At 33.2% G+C, this 24,526-nt stretch overlaps 1 protein-coding gene and 1 pseudogene across 3 annotated transcripts; both read left to right on the top strand.

Moving 5' to 3' along the window:
* LOC111374219 overlaps nt 1–5,303 on the top strand; it is a 40,509-nt pseudogene extending 35,206 nt beyond the window's left edge.
* A 6,385-nt stretch (nt 5,304–11,688) lies between these two features.
* LOC111374234 (B3 domain-containing protein Os01g0723500-like) lies at nt 11,689–24,526 on the top strand. Of its 3 annotated transcripts, none has more exons than XM_022996886.1 (7): nt 11,689–12,008; nt 13,160–13,697; nt 14,464–14,612; nt 21,718–22,129; nt 22,219–22,388; nt 22,958–23,271; nt 24,229–24,526. In XM_022996886.1, the coding sequence occupies exons 1-6, from the start codon at nt 11,943–11,945 to the stop codon at nt 23,231–23,233; spliced, it is 1,611 nt and encodes a 536-aa protein (XP_022852654.1). In that variant the 5' UTR covers nt 11,689–11,942; the 3' UTR covers nt 23,234–23,271; nt 24,229–24,526. The 3 variants fall into 3 exon arrangements, with proteins under 3 accessions (XP_022852654.1, XP_022852653.1, XP_022852655.1); XM_022996885.1 differs by having other exon boundaries at nt 11,691–12,008; nt 24,206–24,526; XM_022996887.1 differs by having other exon boundaries at nt 11,695–12,008; nt 14,467–14,612; nt 24,206–24,526.

Below are 24,526 nucleotides of genomic sequence, written 5' to 3'. Positions count from 1 at the left end.
GGAGGAGAGAACCCAAAGAAAAATAACAAGAATTGGCAGCAAGCTCATCCTAACACGGCTCCTATTCTGGCAAAGAAACCTCCCCAAGCTGCCTATCATATTCCAAATCAAATTCTTGCTTGGGCAAATATACCTAACTTTGACCCTTATGCTTGTCAAATTTATAAGAAAAAGAGTCTTATGGCACTTGATTGTTTTCACCGCTATGACTACAATTACCAAGGATGTCATCCTCTTCAACAGCTAGCAGCTATGGCTGCCCATTCCAATTCTATTCTTGATGATAATACATGGTATGTAGATAGTGGCGCTAATCAACATATCACAACGGACCTCTCAAACCTTCACTTGACTAAGCCATATCATGGAGATGATAAAGTAGTTGTGGGTAATGGTAATTTTTTACAAATTAAGTATACTGGTAAACTCACGTTTCAGGAATCTCCTTTGCCATTACACTTAAAAAATGTCATTCATTGTCCACAAGTATCAGTAAATCTTTTGTCAATAAATAAGCTTTGCTTAGATAATGATTGCTATTGTATTCTAACTGGTTCTCAATTTCTTGTTAAGGACAACCACACGGGATGAACGTTACTAGCAGGGCGGAGTGAAGGAGGTCTCTATCTTATTCAAGTTGATCGAAAATCTATCAATAAATTTCGATCTCATGCTACTCTCTTATGTGTTCGAACTACACTTAATGGTTGGCATTTGAGATTGGGTCGTCCATCTTTCCAAGTCACCAAAAATGTAGTCAAGAATATTGAATTACCTATTTCTGGATCCTTTAATATTGAATCTGTTTGTAAACCGTGTTTATTGGGAAAAGCAAAAAATTTACCTTTTAGCTAGTCTTCCCATATCACGTTATCAAAACTCGAACTTATTCATTCTGATGTTTAGTTCTCTCCTACGCCATCTTCTAATGGTTATCGTTTTTATATTATCTTCATAGATGATTACTCTAGATTTACATGGTTGTCCCCGTTTAAAAATAAATTCGAAGTGCTCTCATGCTTTATGTAATTTAAAGCCTATGTTGAAAATCGTTTATCTACGACAATTAAAGAATTTCAATGTGATAATGGTGGTGAATATATTTCAACCAATTCCAATCTTTTCTTCGCAAAAATGGTATCCATCAATGCCTATCATGTCCATATAACTCTCAGCAAAATGGTTTGGCTGAATGAAAACATCGACACATTATGGAAGTTGGACTCTCCTTTTAGGTCAATCACATCTACCTAGAAAATTTTGGGTCGATGCCTTCATGACAGCCATTTACCTGATTAATCGAGTACCCACACCTGTTTTGAAAAATGCAACTCCATATGCAAAATTGTTTGAGGAAAACCCAGATTATTATTTTATGAAAAATTTTGGATGTGCCTATTATCCTTTATTGAGACCGTACACGAGTCATACACTAGCTTTAAGGATTAAACAATGTATTTTTCTTGGATACTCCTCTCACCATCGAGGCTATCGATGCTTAGACCCCGTCTCTCATAAAGTGTACATATCTCACAATGTTGTCTTTGATGAGCAAAACTTTCCAACCAAAGGATGGACCTCCTATACTTGCTCTGCTACATCAAACACCCATGTGTTAGGTATTTCATCTGATCTTACACCCTTTTACTCTCAACATGATATATTGTCACAACAACCACATGAAGAAGAATTACCAATACCGGCTTCTTCTTCATCTGACCACAACCAACACATACCCAATTTAAGTCCTTCTCCAGCAATTGAAACCCTCCTAACCCCTGTTGAGTTAGAAAGTGAACCTCTTCTATACCCAATCCAACTCAACATCAAATGGTGACCCGATCCCAAACTGGTTCTATTCGACCCAAGCAATTTTCTGATTTTTATACATTTTTTATACATCTAATCATCCTGTATGTACGTATCATAGTGTGCTTAATATTGTTGAACCTACTACTTTTTCCCAAGCCGCCTTATCTCAAGAGTGGCAGAAAGCTATGCAACCGGAATATGATGTACTAATAGCCAATGATACTTGGGCTATGGTCCCTCGTCCTGTTGATCACAACATCATCCGTACCAAATGGGTTAACAAAATTAAGCAAAAGATAGATGGAAGTGTTAATCGTTATAAGGCGAGACTAGTTGCTAAAGGTCTTCAACAAATAGATGGTGTCGATTTTACCGAAACTTTCAGTCCGATAATAAAACCAGCAACTATACGTATGGTTCTTTGTCTCTCTGTTTCTTTTGGTTGGCCCATTTTACAGTATGATGTTTCCAATGATTTCCTTCATGGAAATCTTGAAGAAGAGGTTTTTATTGAGCAACCACAGGGATTTGTTGACCCTACTGCACCTCATCATGTCTATCGCCTTAAAAAGGCACTTTATGGACTCAAGCAAGCCCCAAGGGCTTGGTTCCTCAAACTTTCAAATAGCCTACTTGATCTTGGTTTTCAAGGTTCTTCGGTTGACAACTCATTGTTTACTTATCACTATGGGAGGATACATGTTTTTATATTAATCTATGTTGATGACTTATTGATCACTGGCTCTTGTTCCCAGTTCATTCAGATAATAACTAAGCAATTTCAACAAGATTTTACACTCAAAACTCTGGGTAATCTTGGATGTTTTCTTGGAATTGAGGCTTCTCGGGACTGTCATGGTCTTCATTTACATCAAAGTAAGTATATCCTAGATATTTTGCATCGATCAAGAATGATTGGGGCCAAACCATATCCTGCACCCTGTGTATCTGGAGAAAAATTTTCTCCTAGTACTAATGAACCAGTTGAAGATGTTACCACTTAGAGACAAATAGTTGGGGCACTTCAGTATTGTACTCTTACTCACCTTGAAATTGCATATTCAGTTAACGAACTCTGCTAACATCTTCATTCCCCAACTCATGTCCATTGGAAATCTGCTAAACGACTCTTACGTTACCTCAAAGGTACTGTTGAACATGGCTTGTACTTCAACAAGGGTCCTCTAACTCTAAATGCATATTGTGATTTAGATTGGGCTGGTGACCCATCTGATCGAAGGTCTACTACCGGCTATGGTATTTTCTTTTGCCCTTGCTTAATATCATGGTGTGCCAAGAAGCAAAGTGTTGTAGCTCGATCAAGTACGAAAGCTGAATATCAAGCTCTTGCGATGGTGGTCGCTGAACTTTATTGGATTCGCATGTTACTTAAAGACTTGAACATTCCACTTACTTCACCTCCCATCAGTTGATGTAATAATCAAAGTGCCATTGCACTCGCTGCCAATCCTGTTTATCATGCTCGTACAAAACATATTGAAGTGGATTTCCATTTCATTAGAGAAAAGGTAGTAAATGGTGATGTTTGCATTCATTACATCTCTTCAGTGGATCAAGTAGGTGACATTTTCACAAAAGGACTTACATCCTCCCGGTTTCAATTATTGAAAGACAAGCTCAGGGTTTGTGAGCTCCCCATTTTCTTGCGAGGGGGTGTTAAACAGCAACCTTTCATTCTTGTTCCCAATTCTCAAAAAAATACTAGCAATATTGATTGATACTAGCAATGATGAAAGCAACAAATCTGCCATATGTCCAGCATAGCAATATGATTATTTTTAGGATGTCTTTACTGTAAATTTACTATATCAGAGGATGTGTATATGGAATGTATCAAAACCTGTAAACACTTTACCTATAAATATATATCAAATATATGGCTTTGGCATGATTGACCAAGCCCTTCTCATCATTTCTTTCACTCCCTTGGTGCCTAATCAATGATATCATTAAATTAATTAAAAATGGCATTTTTGTTGCTAGCTTATTTTATCTATGACTGAGGTGGATGTTCACTTGCACTGGGCTTCCTCTAGGCGGAATAATTGGTGGGATGTTGTTCTAGAGGGGAACATTGGGAAGTTTCTTAGCCATGGGGGTTGTGATGTTCTTAAGGTAAAAAAGAAGAGAAAATGGTAATTGGAAGAACCTCCTACTTAATAATGAATAATTCATTATCAACGGAAAGAAAATTGTTGATAAGTTTAAAACATTTTTTCCTCCTCTTTCTGTTAAATAAATTTTTTCTTCCTCTTGGCATTTAATGTCCCATTTTCTACGTTGGCAGGATGGGCCTTTGCTGATTCTGTCCTGCATAGATTGGCACCCCTTTGGGTAAGCACTAGAGGATTAGAATTCACTTGGAACTACATATTTCAAGGTGTTGAAGAAAATGCTGATTTGGTACATCTCTTCCTACTTGTCAATTTTGTCAGTAAATTGTAATTGTCTTCAGATGGATAATTTACGTGTTATAGTTTTTTGAATTTTTTTTTTCTCAAGTCTTCTTTATCCAAATTTTTTGGAAGAGATTTTCGACTCATGCCCTTGATCTTCTAAGCCAATATCTTGGAACCCTTTTTACAAAATATTTTCAGGCATTGAGCATATCACTTTCTGCATTAGGATCTTTAATGTGGCTGAGGAATAATACACTGAGGACTCTAATTCCTATAATATATGTAGGTGCGTGATTGTGGCAACAATGCCATCAATCACAAGGTCAGTTTCTCTGTCATGCTTCTTGGTGTTACTTTTTTACTCATCGAATACTCATCTTTTCTTATAATTAGTGATTATGCGGGCTTATAGATACATTAAAATCCAGAATGATGTTTTGTAAGATGCAAATTACATGAAAGTATTAGTTATACATAAACAAGTTTTTGGGCTTATTATACTTTTCAGTATGTAAGAGATTTCCAAATATGGATAATCACGAGCTTTGATCATGTTTGGCTAGCTTAAAAGGAAGCAACAGATTGAGAATAACTTTTGTTTCCAACATGTTTCGACAAGTTACTTTTTCTAACTCTTCAAGTAGAAAAAATTAACTAAAAATAACTTGTCTTGCTGCCAAAAAGTAACTTATTTACAATTTTGAACTATCCAAATAGCAATATATTTTAAAAAATTATTTACTTATTTTTAAGCTTAGCAAAACATGCTCTCCTCTTTCTGTCATCTTTAGAACCATCTAAACGGAACCTGTAATGCTCACTGAGTCGATTCAGTTAGTTTCTTGTCCAAATTTAGAGGCATGATAAACCATGTTTAAGTGCATCCCTTTGTGGTTTTTGCAGCTACATGATGTTAAGCTTGGAGTGGCAGTTATCAAAAGTAGTCGGCTTCGAGCTTTTCACCTCTAAGGTGATGGCTTTTATCAGCTGGCAGTTATTTGCTGCATGCCAGAGACCGTCTAATTAAGAAATAAGGTAACCAACGTGATTAGTCAATCAAATAGATGATGGTTGATGGCCTATTTCTCCATGATTGATATTACCAAGCTTACCGATTTCTTGGGGAACTTTGCTAGAAATGTGCTGTCCTCGAGGACTGTCCATAGCTTCGCTTCGGTCGTTGAGTCTCGTGCAAGGTTGGTAAGTATGCCAGTCTTGGTAGAGGATTTTGCTCGGAAAATGTCCCTCGAAAACTTGTTACAAAGAAGATTTGTTTATAAAGAAGAAAAATAGATAAATTGAATATATGTGTTGTTATCCAAATTTTTGTAGATGAAAGTCTATTGGAAGAGTGAATTATGTGTGATGCAATATGAATTTGAGATAGCAGAACAGAATGGGGTTGTTAAGATTGCAAATTAAATTGTATGAGATATTACGTATGTACTAATTTTCCGTTTAACATGGGGGGTTGGTTTAAGAAATTAATTAAAGTATAAAGACTTGTTCACTTAAATATATTTGTGCCTATTTTTTTTTCACATTAATCACTTTAATTAAACCCCCGTTTGGCCGCCATTTTGTTGAAAAATTAATGGGTAAAATAGTGTTTTTTTTTTTTAATGAGTGGTTGAAAAAGAATGAAAAGTTTTCGATTTACATGTAATATTATTTTATGGAAGATTGTATGGTTGAAAATGGGAGAGAGAAAAATGAAATGTAATGAAATGAAAATTAATGGGGGTCAAACAGGGGCTAAGCTTTTGTTTTGACAACCTCTAAATATGAGTTTTTAGGGAAAAAAAAGAGTTTTTAAAGAGTGATTTCTGGAGGTGATTAAAAAGTAGGAAAAAATTTTGGATTTACGTTTAAAATATTTTATTGTAAGAATGTGTAGTTGAAAATAAGTTTAACAAGAAAATGAGTTTTACTTTAATGGTTGTCAAACATGGTCTGGTTTAAAAATAAATTCCATTGACAATATTGATGAACAACTTACAAAAATACCCTTAAAGTTAGAGATCTTTTGAAAAATCATAAAAAAAAATTTTAAAAACTAAAAATACTGTATAATATTAAAAAGTGACACAATGTCACTTTTTTATAAAAATTATGTCATTTTTTAATTAAAAAACTTTTAAAAGTTAAGTCACTTCTTAAGAAAAATGACATACAATGTCACTTTTATTTAAAATTGATATTTGCCACTAAAAAAAGTTATAGAAATCAAGAAGGTGGCTGTAAAAAGTGACAAACACTAAAAAAAATGACAAAAATTCAAAAAAAGGACAAAAATTAGAAAAAAAAAGTGACAAATTAAAAAAAGTAACACAAATTAAAAAAAAAAAGTTACATAGATTAAAATGTGAGAAGTTAAAAAAAAAAAAAAAAAAAAAAAAAGGGGAAAAAAAACCCACAATTTTTAAAAATGTGAGAAGTTAAAAAAAAAAAGTGGCGAATCATAGTCCACAATTTTGCAATATAGCCAAATTATCCAATAAGTTAACAACTAATACGATGAACATTGGTAGTTAAATCACAAGCACATCAACGACAGTATGAACACAAGAATTTATAAGTTGGAAATGATGAAAATTCCAATAAAGTGTCAAACACTAAAAAAAATGACAAATAATCCAAAAAATGACATAATATTTTACATCTGTAAGGATGTATTCTTTCAGTCATTAAGCCATCGTGTTTCTTGACGAACTTGAATGAGTGTTTTGTGCGTCCTTCATTGCAACCTTCATTATTCCTTTCTTTCTGTAAAATATTTAAGTACATCATTTTGTATATTAATATTTCCAACTCTCTCTCTTACAGAGAGAGACACATTGATGTTGTTACGTACTTACTTTTATCCCTCTGAACTAAACCCATAAACACAGTTAAGTAGTTATGATGAAATGCAAAAACACACACACTAACAAAAATCATACTTAACAAAAAAAAAAGCACTCAACACAACAAAAAATGCATATCCTCACTTTACCAAAACTGACCAAAATGCTGCTTCCTCTGCTCTTTTTTCATGCATTCTTCCTTTCTCCTATTACTTCCTCACAATTTTTTCACAACTATACATGATATCCACAGAACTCTCCTTTTAGTCTAAGTGAGCCATTAATCATACTTCACTTTCTTAAATTTTATTTGTTTACTGAATATGTAAACCATCTATATTTTTGCAACTTCCAATATTCATTGATTATTCTGCATCATCTAAGGAAGATAAACCTTCACTTGACTACCATCAATTCACAGCTAAAACAATTTAGACAACAAGTCCAAACCAAAAGAGCAAGCTTACAATCAAAATGTATCAGAAACCCATCAACAAATGCATAACTTTATCCTCATTAGATTTAGGAATAAATACAATTTCTTTTAGATCTTCCAAAATCAAACATTTCCCATCTCTTGAATACTTATGATTCAACTATTTCAAACATCAAATTAGCTTCAGTTTCCTTTCCTGCTATACTTCTCCATTACTGCTTAATTGTTTTGTGCCAATAAAAGTTCAAAACAAACATTTATGAGCAATAATCATAAATTTAAAAAAAAAAAAAAAAAAACCGCCTTTATCATTTATCACCATAAGACTTTTTATCAGAAGAATACCGCATTCCAGGTGGAACCCATGTGAGTTTCGTTCGATTGATTCGAGAGGTCTTTCGGGTTGAGCTTTTTCGGCAAAGGCAAAGAGGAGTTGTGAGAACTGCTTATAGGCCATTTCTACCTTAGTGTGAATTTTTCCTTTAACATCTTCATTTTCACAACCCAACACTTTTTCAATGAATCTTTCAGTTCAGAGTTGTGAGAATTGCTTTCCAATTCAATATCATTATCATCTTTTTCTTGAATAACTTCTTCACTTTGTCATCATTAATTGGAGAGAGATGAGTGTATAGAATTTGATCCTATAATGTGGTGGTTCCTAATTCTTTGCAGCAAAAATCTGATGAAATATATATGGGCGGAGGGGTATTGGGGGTTTATGGCGTATTAATTACGTTTTTAAATGATTTAATTAGTTATTAGGGTATTTATCTAATTAATCAATACCTCCACACGTTTTACTATTGAACTTAAAAATATTTTCGCGTTGTCAATGAATTTTGATATGCTTTACTACATTACTTACTCACCATCTCTGTCATACTTTACTCACTATATTTAAAATGCTTTCGAGTAGTCACTAAACATTATTCATTAAATCAACTGTTCAAAAATTTAAAATCTTGAAGTATAAAATACAATACACGAAAACAATGACATTCTTTCCTTTTGAATTACGTTGTAACGATTCTAAAAATTATATTGTTAGTCCTGATTAATATTATTGACTCAAAAGTTAAAATCGAAAATTTCAATGTCGGTTTGGGATATGATTTTTATTATATTGATTTGGGTATACTATCTCAATCGAAATAGATAAATCATTTCTCTATTTTATTTTCTCGACGTAAAGCGAGATTATAATCTAAATTATGATTTGTATCAGTTTGAGATTAGCATTTTACTTTTCATTTGAACATAACTTTTGAAGATTAGAGAGATTATATATTTTTTAACAATATCAATATTCTCGTCTCATCAATATTTATTTTATTTTATTTTCTTAATTTATGTCGAATTTCATAGAAAATCAACTTTATTCGAAAATGTTATGAAGTTCAGTGACTATCCAAAAGCATTTTAAAGCTCAATGAGTAAAGTATGACGAATATATAAATTTAGTGATAGGTGAAGGATGAGAGCACGTGGGGTTAGAGAATAAACTATGAGCTGTTGAGAAAATTCAGCGTTTTTATTTTCCTGTTTTGTACATTCTAGCAGTTTGTTTTGCATTATCCTTCCGTTAGCTATTTCTTAGGAACTTTCCCTTTTTCTTGCATGTAATTTGAACGTGTTTTTCCCTATATAAACCACAATTTCAGTTTCAATAAAAGGAGAGAAATATTTATCCAAAAAAGTTCTTATTGTGGTACAATTCTCACTCGAAGAGATTTTTTATTTTTTTCATCATTTTATGTGCTTCTAACTGGGACCTATCAATTGGTATCAGAGCTGTATTATCATGGCTACAAACAAGGAAAGGATTGAAGCCTTGGAGGCAGGACTTGGCAGGGTTCAAAATGGACTACAGCAAATGGGGATTGGCGTCACTGACAAGTTGAACCAACAGGAGGCAACCATCTAAAAGCTTTTCGACGCTATCCTTTTAAAACAGTACTTCATCCAACCACAACAATCGTGAACGTGAAGTACCCTTCCACTCACATCGCGAGGAGAATGAAAGTGGCCGCCAACCCTTCTCTTCTAAAGTGGCAAAGCTGTAATTTCCAAAGTACTATGGCAACAATCCAACAGAATGGTTCACTCGTGTGGCCCAATTTTTTGAGTACCAAGACACCCCCAACAACCAGAGAGTATCCCTCGCTTTTTACCACCTGGAGGGAGAAGCATATCAATGGTGGCAATGGTTGCGCAAGACATATCAAAAGGAGCGCAGGCTGATCACATGGGAGCTCTTCTCTAAAGAGATGTGGCCAAGTCTTGGGGCCGACAGAAGGAGAGGATTTCAACGAAGCCCTCTCGCATATCACACAAACTGGTATGTTGAAGGACTACCAACAAGAATTTGAAAGGTTGGGCAATTGCGTACAGGGATGGACCCAGAAGGCTCTTGTGGGCACGTTCATGGGAGGCTTGCAACTTGAGATTGCAGAGGGCATTCGCATGTTTAAGCCTAAAACTTAAAGGAGGCAATTAGCTTAGCAAGGATGAAGGACAAACATCTAAAACGCGCAAGAAGGTCCCTACGATTAGCATCATCAGGTCGCACCGAACTCACACTTTCATCTCCAGCACAAACTATAGTTTCATTGCCCGTGAAAGAGAATTACTTCGGATGAAATGCAGAAACGGAGAGCACAAGGTCTTTGTTTCAATTGCAATGATAGGTTGACTACTGGTCACAAATGTCAAAAATCATAAATATTACTGTTGGAGAGGTGTACAAACACGAGCAACGTTACCGATGAAGAGGTCATAGAGGGCAATCCAATTGAAGACAAAGCATGTGCAAGCGATCCATACCCAGGAAGACCTCCAGAAGCAAACTCCAAGTGTGGACCTTGGGGACAACTCTCCACTTGAGGGGGAGGTATTGATAGGTGAAGGATGAGAGTACGTGGGGTTAGAGAATAAACTATGAGCTGTTAAGAAAATCCAGCATTTTTATTTTCCTGTTTTGCACATTCTAGCAATTTGTTTTGCATTATCCTTCTATTAGCCATTTCTTAGGAACTTTCCCTTTACTCTTGCATGTAATTTGAACGTGGTTTTTCCTATATAAACCACAGTTTCAAATTCAATAAAGGAGGACATATTTATCCAAAAAAGTCCTAAATGTGGTACAATTCTCACACGAAGAGAATTATTTTTTTTTTCACCATTTTATGTGCCTCTGACGGGGACCTATCATTTAGTGACTAATGAAACTTGATGAATGAACGATGAAATGCAACGTATTAAAGTTTAGTGACTAATGAAACATGATAAATGAATGATGAAATGTAACACATTAAATTTTAGTGACCACTTCGAAAGTATTTTAAAATTTAATGACTTATAAAACATGGTAAGTGATGGAGTGCAATGCTTTAAGTTCAATAACTACTTGAAAGTAATTTTAAAAAAGCTCACCTAGCCACCTAAGCTTGAAATTCTGGTAAAAGGCCTCGTTTCATGCTTAGACACTTTTTTTCCCAATAAACGATTGAATTTTTCCCTTCATCTCTTTCATTTTTCTTAGGCGCACTTTATTCGTTTTTTCCTTTTTTAAAAAAGTCTTTTATTTGACTTTAGCTTATTAATTTTTATTTTTATTTTTAAACGCTTTTCATTTAACTTTAATTTCAAGTTTTTAAAAAATTTTATTTGTACAAAAAGTTAAAAATGACTTTATCTAAATAGTTAAATAAGATTTCCGTTGTAGTGTTATCTACATTATGTAATTATAATATTGAAACTCGTTATTTTGTTGCAAACTCAAAAAATATGTATGAAATTCATATATATCTATTAAGTAGAACTTATCTAGTTGAAAATTAAAACTATGAAAAGTATTTTAGTTTTAGCATTTCGAAAATTTGAAAATTATATGATTGACTAATGATAAGAATTATTAAGTAAATACAGTATTTTATTATTCTAGATGTTTGATATGTATTATTTTATTTATTAAATGATTTTTTTAAAATGTTAAAAATTTAAAAAATGGTTTTTTTCTTCTAAACCTCATCTAAACTCGTAAAGTTTCAACTCCATGCCTATCCACACTTATAGGATATTGCTTGAAAGTATTTCAAAGTTCAATAAATAAAGTGTGACCAATGTAAAAGCTCAGCTACGGATGAACCATTTAACTATACGGCCATCTCTCTCCTCTTCTTCGATAGCAAGGTCCCTTACTTTCACAATAATTTCGTTTACGTCCCTTTCATTTTATTCATTATTTATTCACTTCGCTACCTAGATTTCTCTGCTTTTTCCTTCAAAAATCTTTTCTATACTACTTTCTCGCAAAAATCCCAAATCTCAAATATGATTCACAGCAAAATGTTGATCATCAAATTTTCTTGGTTTTTCCTATTACCCATAAACAGTTGAGAGAAATAGAAAAAGAGAAAGAAAAAGATGTTGGATATGAGAAGACCTCACTTTATTTTGGGTTTTGACCCTTCTTTATGCTGCGAAAAACTGGTAATTTTCTTTTCATATCCTCATATTTCTTATATGTACTTTTATGCATATGGGTTGTGTTCGCGTACCTAGATCTTATTTGTTATTAGTATGAATTAGTTAAATTTCGGGTAAAATGTAATGTGGGTCGTGATTGATAAAAATTGATTGAAAAAGGATTGTGTAATTGAAAAAGGATTGTGTAATTTTTCTGGTTTAACGGTATTTTTATGCATATGGGTTGAAGTGTGTAAGCAGGCTTGACTTTTACTTATTATTTTTTCGGGTGAAATACAATGTGGACCGTGATTAATAAAAATGGATTGAGAAATAAAGTCTTTGATTTCCTAATTTGTCTGGATTTCATGAGATTTTGTTTTTGCTAGGTGCCACTTAATTTTAAAATTCGAAAATTTTCAAGCGTTGAGAAAAATGAGGGTTTTAATATTGATTATAAATTATTTGACTGGTAATGCAGTTTGTTTGGTTGAAATAATTACGGATATCAGGATATGTTTTGTTCTTTAGTTGGGAAGGGAAATCAGTTCAACTGAACCGTACTTGATGGGAACCATATTTCTTAAAAGTTTGATAAATTTTTGATAGGTGAAAATTGACATTATTACTTGTGTAGGTAATAAGGCTGCGTGTTTGTTTTAAAGTTGGTAATGAGTATTAGGCTTAAATAATTGCGTGTTAATTCCATTTTACTTTATCATTGGTGGTGAATCATTCTACTTAATGGACTTGAGATGTTAAAAGTGGTACTGAAATGTGTGTTAATTCAAGTCTTCAACTAACTTTGAGGTTTGTATCATCTAATGTTGATCTAAACAAATTTTGACAACTATAACTATGAAGTTAAGAGATAAGATCTTTTCCACTGTATAATAGCTAAAAATTGCTATTTTTTATCCTTTTTTTTATTGAGGGGTTTTACTTCCTTGGTATACCCAATTTTGCTGCATATAGGCAATGTGCTTGCTGAAACCATGAGAATATTTTTTATTGTAAGCAGTCTATCAAGGTTGATACTGCCTTTTCGTCATATGTAATTCATATTAAATCCATCGTGCTCTAAATGAGGTTTTCAAGTAATTTATCACTATAGTTTAGACGTAAATCCATCGTGTCGCGTGTTACTGACATCATTTAAGTACTTTCTCTCACAGAATATTCCCTTCAGTTTCATAAAGCATGTTGAAGGAAGCGGGTCAGGAACAGCTTTGTTAGTAGGTCCTAGTGGTAACACCTGGTATGCAGACATCGTTTTGCTTGGTGATAGGTTATTCTTTCAAGATGGATGGGCAGCTTTTGTTAGAGATCACTTTCTTGAACAAGGTGATACTCTTGTTTTCAGATATGATGGTGATTTGCATTTTACAGTGCAAATTTTCGATAGGAGTTTATGCGAGAAGGAATCTGCATTTAGTGCTGCAAGCAGTCAAGATTTAAGCAACTATGTTAGTCATGAAGCGAAAAAAAGAGACAGGGAAAGCTCTGGTTACTTAGATAGCATCATGGAAGGCGTTCCGAAGAAAATACGAAGTTCTAAAATGCATTCTGAATGCTTGACTAAAAATCCGGAAAATTGTATATGTGGTATAGACGAGGAAGAGTGCCTGAAAGAAGCTGATAGCAACAGTAAATTAAAGAATTTTGTAACTGTTGCTGTACCATCTCATGCCGAGGTTTTCAATAAGATTTCAGGTAAAAGTGCTCACTGTTCTTTATTTGGGGTTTGCAGTTGAAAGTTCACTTTTCTAAAAGGTAAATGCCTCCCAAAATTTTTGCCATCTGCAACGGATAGCTACTTGACAGTATTGCTAAGAACAGATGGTTCCTTGCTGTGGGGGAACTGGAAAACTATATTGATTAAAACAAAATATTCTACCTGCTGCCTGGATTATATGCTTTGTTGTTAAGATGTATTTATATGGAATTCATATGATTTTTCTCTTTTCCTTTTGCAAACTTCTATTTAAAGCTTATGCAACGTAAAAATTAAATAGACAACAAAATAAGAAGGTCAATATTTAAAACATAAAAAAAAATCAATTAGTAAAGCCAAAGCAGAAATCTCAGAGGATGTTTGATGGGGATTTAAATTATATTTTTTTAGTAGATTGTGATGAAAGTTTTTGAAATGTGTGGTTGAAAAGCTGTGAAACCATGAAAGATGAGATTCATATTGATTGTTTGACTTGGATTTAGATTAAAATCGAATTTTAATCCTTTCCAAACAGGCTCTTAATGTGTTGAGGCTAATGACTTCTATGAATGTGTAGAGTTGACTATGGCTTGATTCTGTTGACTTATAGATCAAATTGATTCTTTGTTCCAATTTTCAAAGTCAAGAGTAAATGAAAATAGAATTGCTATGATTAGCTAGTTTAAAGTTTTGGGTAAAAAAATGACTGGTGTAGGTAAAGTTTTTCAAAGCCTATCAATTCTTAAATGTTTGGGTTTTGTGAAGCAGATCGACCAATTACTAATAGGACCACCAAGCTAGACGTGCTGTTATCAGCATCAGAAGCAGAAAGAGTAGTGCAATCTTTCACTTCATCTTTCCCCAATTTTACAAAGGTCATGAAAAGATTCAACGTTAGTGGTTCGTACACTCTGGTTAAAAATATTTTTTTTATTTGCCATGTGTTTTTTTATGAGCACCCTTAAAAGTCATTTATTATTAAACTGGACTATAAAAGGTTAACTAGCGTTGGGTGTCAATGATCTCTGAGCTTTTTGTTGGGATTCTTTGTTGATTGATAATGTGCTCTTACTGTGCATCAAAGCATTCAATCCATTTTATCTATACACTTCATTAGCCTGACTAAGATACTAAACAGGAAGGTAAAATGCACCTTGTCTCTTTTGACCAACAAAGACGATGAAGTAAACTTTACTATCATTAAAGTTGGGTCAGATACATGAATCTTATTTTCGCCACCTATACAATCTGGCACTGCATTTGATAAAATCTAATAAAATCAAATCATTCTGACCATGATACTCGGAATCGGATATGGGTGTTAGATACGGATATCCAGGAGTCGAATTTTTCTCATTTTAAAAAATTTAAGTTATGGGGATATGGGTTTAAAGGTTCCGTATTTTGGATACTAGTACGGGGATATTTCTTACAATTTTTTTAAATGGTAGAATAATACGAAAATAACAAAGAGAAAAATGATTCAATTAAAGCAAATAACCACAATATTAAAGCAAAATAGCAAATTACCACAATACAAATGTTTCATATAATGATAAAATTCAAATTCAAACAAAACATGATTCAAAATAAAGTTAAACATCCAAAATGTCGTAATATAAAAAGCAAGAAGTTCCCCACTCGAAATCAAACTGAACAAGCGTTCCCAATCAAGCTTTACTCCTCTTCTTCATCAAACGTAATTGCATCCAATTTTGGCTCATCAATGGATATTTTTGCCATATCAATGCTACTTTGTCCATCCAATTCAATTTGATCCCGGCCTACAAAAAATATAGATATACTAATATTAAGGTAATAAAATTAGATATCTGAAAAAAAAAGTAAGAATATAGTATACATACACAAATCCAAATATTTTGTTGCCCATCTTTGTACTCTTCATTTTGTGATAAAATTCGAAGATTGCAATGAACAAATGCCAAGTCTCTAGTCCTACTTGTCGCCAACTTGTTTCTCTTGATACTTTGGAGGAGTGAATACGTGTTCCAATTTCGCTCACAACAAGAAGACGTTGGCTGCGAGGGCAATTTAAATGCTAGAGATTGCAACAAAGGCACTGAAAAACCATGATTAGCCCACCAAGAGATTGGTTCTTCGTACATTCTTGCATCAATAACATGGGACTGATTGAAATATTCCAATCCGCAAGATAAAGGACCTAAATTCAACATATGCTTTTCTTAAATCAGTTGGAAAAAAAAAATCCTTTTGAAACATTTGCTTTTATTCCTTGAAACTTCTTAATCCTCATGTGGTACAATTCTTGGAACTCCGTTACTTCCATCTTGAATTCAAGCTTCATTATAATACTTATGAACCAAAGAGTGTGCCATACAATGCAAATGAGGGTTACTCTTATGCCATCTACTCTCCAAAACTTGATGAATAGCATGAAAAAAAAAAATCTAGTGTTTTGCATGTATAGCACTCTCATAATTGTGGGGACCTCAATTATTTTAATCGTGGGCTCCAAAGTTGTCAACCATGATGTCAAAATTGTTGTACTTGTAGCATTGCTCAAAAATCTAAATGTCCTAAAACTATGTTTGTCCCTTCGTGGTCAAATACAATGTTTTTCACATTTTCAATCATTGTGTCCCACATATCATATATTAAATGTGAAACTAGGGAATTGGAATCAACTACTCGTAACATATTATGAACAAGCTCGGTGAAAGATAAAAAAAATAAATAAATAAATAAAGAAATCCAAATTATCCCACCAAACATCATTGACAACACACATGTTCACTTTTTGTGATTTACCTTCATTATTTCCGTCCCTATAAATTCTCCAATTTGAATCCATCACTATTTTTTTAAGTGCTAGCCTAACTTCTCTTAATCGTTTACTCTCATTACAATAGCCGATTCAAATTTTGTATCAGCCATCCTCAACAAACCCAACTTAGAATATTTATTTTATATAGCTAATGTCGTTCCATGATTGACAATAAAATTACAAATGATTTGCACATCACTCACCGAATCAGCAATCCACTTACAATGTGCATATCATGGCGATTTTTCAAAATGATGACATATGCTTTTCAAAGTCACATTCAGACTGTACCACACAATGAGTCCAAAAGATATGAGGATGCCTTGTTTCAATGCTTGTCTCTTATGATTGGAACAATATTTGCTCTTCCAATTTGCTTGATAGCATCAATAAACGTTGCTACCATGTATTCTCCATCTTTTACATTGTCACTTGCATCAATTGCTTTAATAAATATAGCTCCACATGCAAATGCTTCCGTTACATTTATAAGGTCTCCTTTGTTTATCCAACCAGCCATAAGAAACATTAGACACTCCCATTTTCTTCCATGAATCTCTGATGGGCTGAAGTTTTTGTTGAAATGCTCCTCTTGTGTAAGCAATGTTGTACGCAATCGATTAAAAGTAGGGAGGGGTATGACCAATCAAGTTGCTATTGGCTAAAGTTCTACAGAACTGTATGAAGTAAGGAGATTTTGCAAATTTGAATAACAATGCACTAGCTAAGAACATTCTGGCAGCTTCCTTATCAGTTGTGTCCCTGTGCGCCATGTCGAATGTCTTTCCTAGAGGTTCAAGCTCTCTATTTTTTATTTTTTTTTTTGCCTTTTCTACTGCAACAAATCAGAACCACTCGGTAATAAGACATACTCAACCCTTTTCCTTTCATTGACCTCATCTTGTAATTTTTTCCTCTCGACTTGCTCGTATTTTCTCCTAGTTGATGGATGAATGTCATTTGTTATAGCTTTACAACACTCAACCTTGTGATTTGGAAGTTTTAGCAAATTAGCTTTTAATTTAGTGTACGATCTAGTCACTTTTTTGTTGCAATAGTTGCAACTCCAGGTTCGATTTCTACCTTTGCTCACTGCTGTGGTGAGTACCTTCACATGGTTCCATAGTTGCTTATCATCAAACTGATTTGCACTAAGATTTGATGGTCTTTTAGATGTTTCTAGTGAAGAGTTGGATTCATATTTGAAAATTAGGAGTAAATAAGAATCTGAAAATGTTTTATTGAAGAAAATATGTTTATATTGACAGGAAGACGAATTTGTCATTTATGTAAAGAAGAGTTTTTGGTGGAAATTTTGAAGAGAAAGCTAAAACGTCAAATTGCAATTCCAAGAGTAAATTCTGAAATTTTTGAAAAAAAAGAAACTAAAATCGCAATTCTTCACGTAATTTGGCGGCTTGATTCCTGGACCTTTTATTCACCAGAATTTTGCTTTCCAATTTCAATTGTTAATGCATTATTGTTAATTAAATATTCTATAAATAATGCTTTGCTTCCTAATTCCAATTGTTGATGCTTGATTAAATATTCTATAATAAACATTAGGTTATCCGTTTTAGATTGGCCAACTCGTTTTATTAGATATTATTTTAGCAAGTATTAATTTTCTGACTTTATATTAATTTAAAGTGAAGTTTTGTGATCACACTCTAAAAAGAATAAGATCGGCGTCGTGCATAGGCGACAAGTTGATTGAGTTATACGTAGACGGATATTTGACCATTCAACAATATTTTACTTTACTTTTAGAGATTAAATGAGCTGGGGTTGATAGGATTTAGGATATTTATAGTTAAAGTACGTTTAACGTGAAGTTGTGTGATCACAGTCTAAAAATAATAAGATCAACTAGTGTCGTACTTATTCAACAATTGATCGAGTTGTATGTAGACGGAGATTTAACTAATCACCATCTTTTCCTTTTAGAGGTTGAATGAGTTAGAGTCGATATAATTTAGGATATTTATGGTTTAAGTACGTTTATCGTGAAGTTGTTTGATCACACTCTAAAAATAATAAGATCGACTAGCGTCGTGCGTAGGCGAAAAGTTTTCAAGTTGTACGTAGACGGAGATTTGACTATTCACCAATCCTTTACTTTACTTATAAAAATTAAATTGAGTTAGAGCCGATATGATCTAAGATATTTATGGTTATGGAAGTTTAACGTGAAGTTGTGTGATCACACTCTAAAAAGAATAAGATCAACCAACTCGTGCATGGGCGACAAGTTGACTGGGTTGTACGTAGACGAAGATTTGACTACTCACCAATACTTTAAAAGATTAAAGTGAGTTAGGACCAATATGATCTATACTATTTAAGGACCTTTAATGTGAAGTTGTGTGATCACATGTTGAAAAGCATAAAGTCGACTAGTATCGTGCATAGGTGATAAGTTAATCGAGTTGTACATAGATGGAGATTTGATTACTCATCAATTATTATTTTTTATTGTGTTATAAATATTTCTAATTTTATAATTAATAATACTGATTTGTGTATTAATTACTATATAAAAAGTTTACATGAGTAGAAATAAGAAATAAAAAACTTAATACATCAAGGAACTCAAATATAAGTATTGGACAACCGTTTTGAATAATATCAATCTAAATTTACATTTACTCATACACAATTAATTGATATTCAGTGTTAAAAAATGAACTCATAGTTTATTTTGTTTATCAACTCTTTTGATAAAATCAATTTAAACAATTGGATTATAATTTCAAAAGTCTTATCTCATTTGATTTCTTTTTTATCCATGAAGACGTGCATATAAGGTGTGTGTGAAAATTTAAATATGAATATGAATTCAATTGGTTCTTTACATTAAAAAAAAGTGATATGATGTAACACTTTATTTGTCGTCATTTTTTTAAGAAAGTCGCAATCTCATTTGAATTCTTTCTTGATCCATTAAAGATGTGTGTATAAGGTGTTTGTGAAAAATAAGGAAAAAATTTTGATTTGCGTGTAATATTATTTTAATAAAGAATGTGTTGTTGAAAAGAAGAGAGAGAAAAATGCATTTTGAAAAAAAATGACTACCAAACGGGGCCTAAAAGTGACATGATGATACACTGAATGTCTTGTATATGAATTAATATGTTGGAATTTAAACGTGAAATAATCTATCACTTTTATTAAAAAGTCACACACAATTCTATTTGTATTCTTTTTTACACATTTATAAAATTAATATTTTTATTAGTTATGTAGACAAATATGAAAAATTAAGGTTGTCCATTTGAAAGTGATATGTTATGTCACTTTTAAATTAAAAAGTCACTTAGTGTCTAATATGTCTTTTTCAATTTGATAATAATGTATATCTGTCTGTAAAATTTTGTTGTGTTAAATTTTTTACACTAAAAAATGACATGTCAATATATTAAAATATATGTACACATGTATCAACTTATTTATTATTCTTTTTTTCATATATATAAAATATAGGTTACCTGTGTACATTTTACGTATTAAACAATTTAGAATGTGGCATTCAATAATTCATGCAAAGACGGCTTTCACATTTATACTACATCCGTAATATATTTATCATGAATGCCTTGCAAGCTTTCCAATAGATTTAAATCACTCAAAATGGATAACTGTAACTTAAACTATCGTATCAAACGAAAATTTAGAATTAAATATTAAAATAATCCTATCTCAAATAAAATAATAAATCATGCCGCTCACAATAAATAATAAAAAACTTGGAAGAGACTACCCCTGATTCATAGCAATATTTTTGTTGACTTTGAAACCACCTAAATTCATCATTTCATTAACTCTATTCATTAGGCTTCTCAAAATCCCATTTGACACCTTCTCCAAAACCCTCAAGTCTTCTCTAAACCTGTCGTCGTCCCCATCTTTTTTCTTTTTCTTTTTCTTTTTTTTTTTTTTTGCAAATTTTGCTGCCGTGTTCCTTTCCTCCGAAAATTTCTGCATATTATTATTACAAGACCCAAAATAAATGGGTTTGTTGCTGCCACAGGCACAAGCCAAAAGCAATACTCTACCGTCCGTTGTTTTCTCTCTTTTGCCGCCTTATCCAAGTCCAAAACCAAGGATCCGATCCATATCCTGTGTGACATGGATACTTCTTCATATTTGGAGAGTCCGAGCGTCATGGCCACATAAAGCCATGCTATTTTTAGTGTATACCACCCCTTGTACCCTTGGATTTGATCGCTCTCATGAATTGAGATTCTTTTGGTTTTCAGAAGACACACTTTAACCATCAAAGTCATCTTTCTTGAAATTTTTTAGTTGGTGTGGCCTTATTGTCTTTCATAGTCCTTTCTTATTATATCTATTATAGTATGGACGTGCATCCATCTTATCATCTTTATATATAGTATATACTGCTTTCATCTTCTGAATGTATTATCCTTTGAAAGCCCACACTTAATATCATTAAACACAACTAGTTGAATAGCAATTGTGTAGAACTAAATACCTATAGTACTTCATTTTACCTTCTCGCTCTAATCTTATTTTCTAAATATATTCAAGCTCTCATTCCTTATTAATAATAGGTCAGCCTTGTTATGAAGGATAGCCTTTTTTTATTTTTGTTCAGAGTTATTTGGACTGAACTCATTTTTAGACCGTCTCCTGAACAAGGTGAAGCGCTAAATAAAGGGAAAACAACAATCCTTGAAATGTAGGATAAGTTCTTTCTTATACTTTTCCCGCTCTTCATCAGTCTTGTTAATTACCTGACAAGTCCTTATGCCGTTATTTATTTCTATCTTATTTGATGTGGAACTTATCCCTTAACATGTCCATGCAACATGGCGGCTTGTTTGCATATACCAATCTTTAAACTTTGTGCTCGTTTGATTCTTTGTTGGATTGAATTGCTCAATTGAGCTTAATAGGTTTTGATACCATATAAACGTTTAGGGTCCATCTTAAAAAGGTCTCTTTCGTTAAGAAGAGTAGTTCAAGTTCTTATATATTGATTATTTATTTATGTTTATTCAATATGGGATTATCCCTTAACAATAATCAAATCTAACTAACTAATAACAATCATATTGACTCTTTACATGAGAGATTTCATCCAAGCAAGTTAATTGGCAGCCATTACTCTTGAGCATTTTCGTTTTCACTTTCTTTCTTCCATCATTATTTTACCCTCGTTTTCAGGCTTCTCCTTGCTTGTTATGCAGAATGTCCCATATCAGTTTGCAATGGAACATCTTCCCAAATGCAAAGTTAAGATTTTGCTTCGTAATTTAAAAGGAGAAAGTTGGACAGTAAATTCAATCCCCACCACAAAAGTCCATACTTCACATACTTTCTGTGGAGGATGGTTGGGCTTTGTTCGTGATAATACTATTGATTTGGGAGATATTTGCATCTTTGAGCTTGTGCGCAAGTATGAGCTGCAAGTGCGAATTCTGCATGTGGGAAAGGAACGGATAGATGGGAATGTTGGTGAAGCATTTCATAACAGGAACATTAATGGTTCTGCTGGCACATCAAATAAAATATCGAGACGTAAATCAAAGAAAATAAGTGGACTTGCTAATAGTAAGAGGGGATCTTCTCTCTCCTCACATACTTGCATAGGAGAATCAGGTAACTAATGAACTCTCTGCTTGGGTGATATGTCTTCTTTGAGAATCTGTTAATTCTTGCTGACTAGTTCTACTGCAAAATTATAACAGATATCCAGAAAAAATTTGGCTCCTTGAGCAAACAGGGTCCTTATGCTAAAGGATGTATGTCAATGAAGTCTGCACCTGAAGAAAAAATAGCTGTTGAGTCTTTTGTCTCCAATTTGCCTCATTTCGTGAAAAGTATGAAGAAGTTCAACGTTAGTGGTTCTTATACTCTGGTAAGCAGTTCTTTTCTTTTCTTTTTTTATTTTTTATTTTGGTTATTCTCTCAAATTTTTAATTTTATATTAAACTTGTAATATTCTTGTTTTCCATGTCAAATATGTTGCATGATAGAAAAAAGATTTCTATACTTTGTAAGCTTTTTTTTTTTTTTGCCTCAATAATACTTTTATTCCATATAATGAAATGAATAAAAAAATGAATACAAAATATAATATTCAATAATCGTCAGAATATAACTCGTGGACCATACATATAGATTTATGCTTGCAGTGTTTGATATAAAATCTGAAAAAATATGACATTATTATGTTAAACTCTGAGGCACAAATTCTCACGGGATTATCGCTTACAGTTGATGGAGTTGTTGAGGATGATAAATTGAAGCATCGTCCTCTTTGATTTAGTTTTAGTGCTTGTAGTGTTTGGCACATCTAGGTTTAAGGATCTTTATTCACAATCTCACATTAGCTGGTAATGCTTTTACAGTTTAGTTGTTTTTCTGCAAATTGCTTCTTTCACCACTTATCACTCAATGATCATGTTTCTGAAATCTTTTTTACAGAAAGTTCCCTATCAGTTTTCGATGGATCACCTGCCAAACTGCAGAACGGAGATTGTCCTTCATAATTTGAAAGGAGAATGTTGGACTGTAAATTCTATCCCTACTATGAAGGTGCAGACATTGCATACTTTCTGTGGAGGGTGGATGGCGTTCGTTCGTGATAATGATATCCAGATGGGAGATATCTGCATATTTGAGCTTATTGGCAAATGTGAAATGCGTGTTCACATATCCGGTATTGGGAAGAAAGCTGTAGACTATCAAAACGGGACATGAAATGCGGAGGGAAGTTGATCTTTACCTGAAGTACCATGGTAAATATAGTTCTCCTCATTCCTGTTATTATTATTGGGTTAAATACACTGGCGATCGTTAAACTTCATTTTACACCAAATTCGTCACTCAACTTCGACTTTATTTCGAGGCCGTTATTTAGACCATATCCATTAGTTTGACTAATAGAAAAGAATAATGCTATATATACAAAGTGGGATCATCCCCATGTGATGTAGTAGGTAAACGTATGGTGTAATGATAAGGCCAATTAAATGTGTGGATATGAGACCCGCTTTATTGACATTATCATTTAATGCAACCTCACATGGGGATCATCTCCAATTTGTACATATATAGTATTACTCAAAAGGAAAACGTGATGTTGCATTCTAGTTATTTGCCAACTAAACTACCCCGCACCCGCAATTTGTACGTATAGCACCTGTTCGGTAGGGATAAAAATTTACTTAAGGCCTACAATTAATTTTGACCCACTACATTTCAATCACGCATTTCATCAATTTCTTTCAAAATTTACTAAAAATCTGATTTTAATCGCCACTAATTAGTAACATAGTATTATTCAACAGAAAACGTGATGTTGCTGTGTAGTTATCTGCCGACTAAACTACCCATAATCCCTAGTTTGTACATATAGCATTACTCAACGGAAAGCATGACGTGGTTGTCTAGTTATTTGCCAACTAAACTGTCAGATCAACTTTTAAGTTAGTCAAACTAGTAAGTACAGGCAAAGTAACCAAATTGTAACAAATGTTGAAGTTCATGGACGAGCTGAAACAAAGTTTAATTTACTAACTCAAAACAAAATGAAGGCCAACTTGAAATTTTGTTTGGAGTTCAGTCCATCAGCGTTTTTAACCCGTACTTTATATGTTGGATCTTTGATTAGGATGTTCTAAACGCTAGCTTATCCAAAATCCCTAATGAATTATCTGATGTTGTGACTAGTGATGTTTATTGGCGGGCTGCAGTTTCTTCTGGATGGTTGAAATAGGAACATTTTCTAGCTGCTCGTCTCTTCGTGTATATAATGGAACAATTAGTAGAAAGGAAGAGATAAAGCTGCTTTTTGGGTTGGAAAAACATCCTCGGTATGTTTTAGATTTATGTTACATGTTGAGTTTTATGCTATAACTTCTGGTGGAATTCAGTATTTAGAAGCATGAAATGCCTGTGCCAGTGTAGATGATCAAATTGGAACTCGGTGACTGTTAACCAGTAAAAACTAGCTGAAAGAGACGTGAAAATTGTGCATAACTTGTTTTTCAA

The sequence above is a fragment of the Olea europaea genome, unplaced genomic scaffold (assembly GCF_002742605.1).
Source record: "Olea europaea var. sylvestris unplaced genomic scaffold, O_europaea_v1 scaffold1222, whole genome shotgun sequence".
NCBI lineage: Eukaryota > Viridiplantae > Streptophyta > Magnoliopsida > Lamiales > Oleaceae > Olea > Olea europaea.
The sequence above is the reverse complement of the archived record's forward strand: the minus strand, read 5'-3'. Positions and strand labels throughout refer to the sequence as shown.

Bases quoted from the DNA above. Each gene is read 5' to 3' on its own strand.
- LOC111374234 (XM_022996886.1), top strand. From the start codon at position 11,943: ATGTTGGATATGAGAAGACCTCACTTTATTTTGGGTTTTGACCCTTCT. The intron at 14,613-21,717 runs GTTAAAAATATT...CTTGTTATGCAG, and splicing joins TTAGTGGTTCGTACACTCTG to AATGTCCCATATCAGTTTGC. The intron at 22,130-22,218 runs GTAACTAATGAA...AAATTATAACAG, and splicing joins TACTTGCATAGGAGAATCAG to ATATCCAGAAAAAATTTGGC.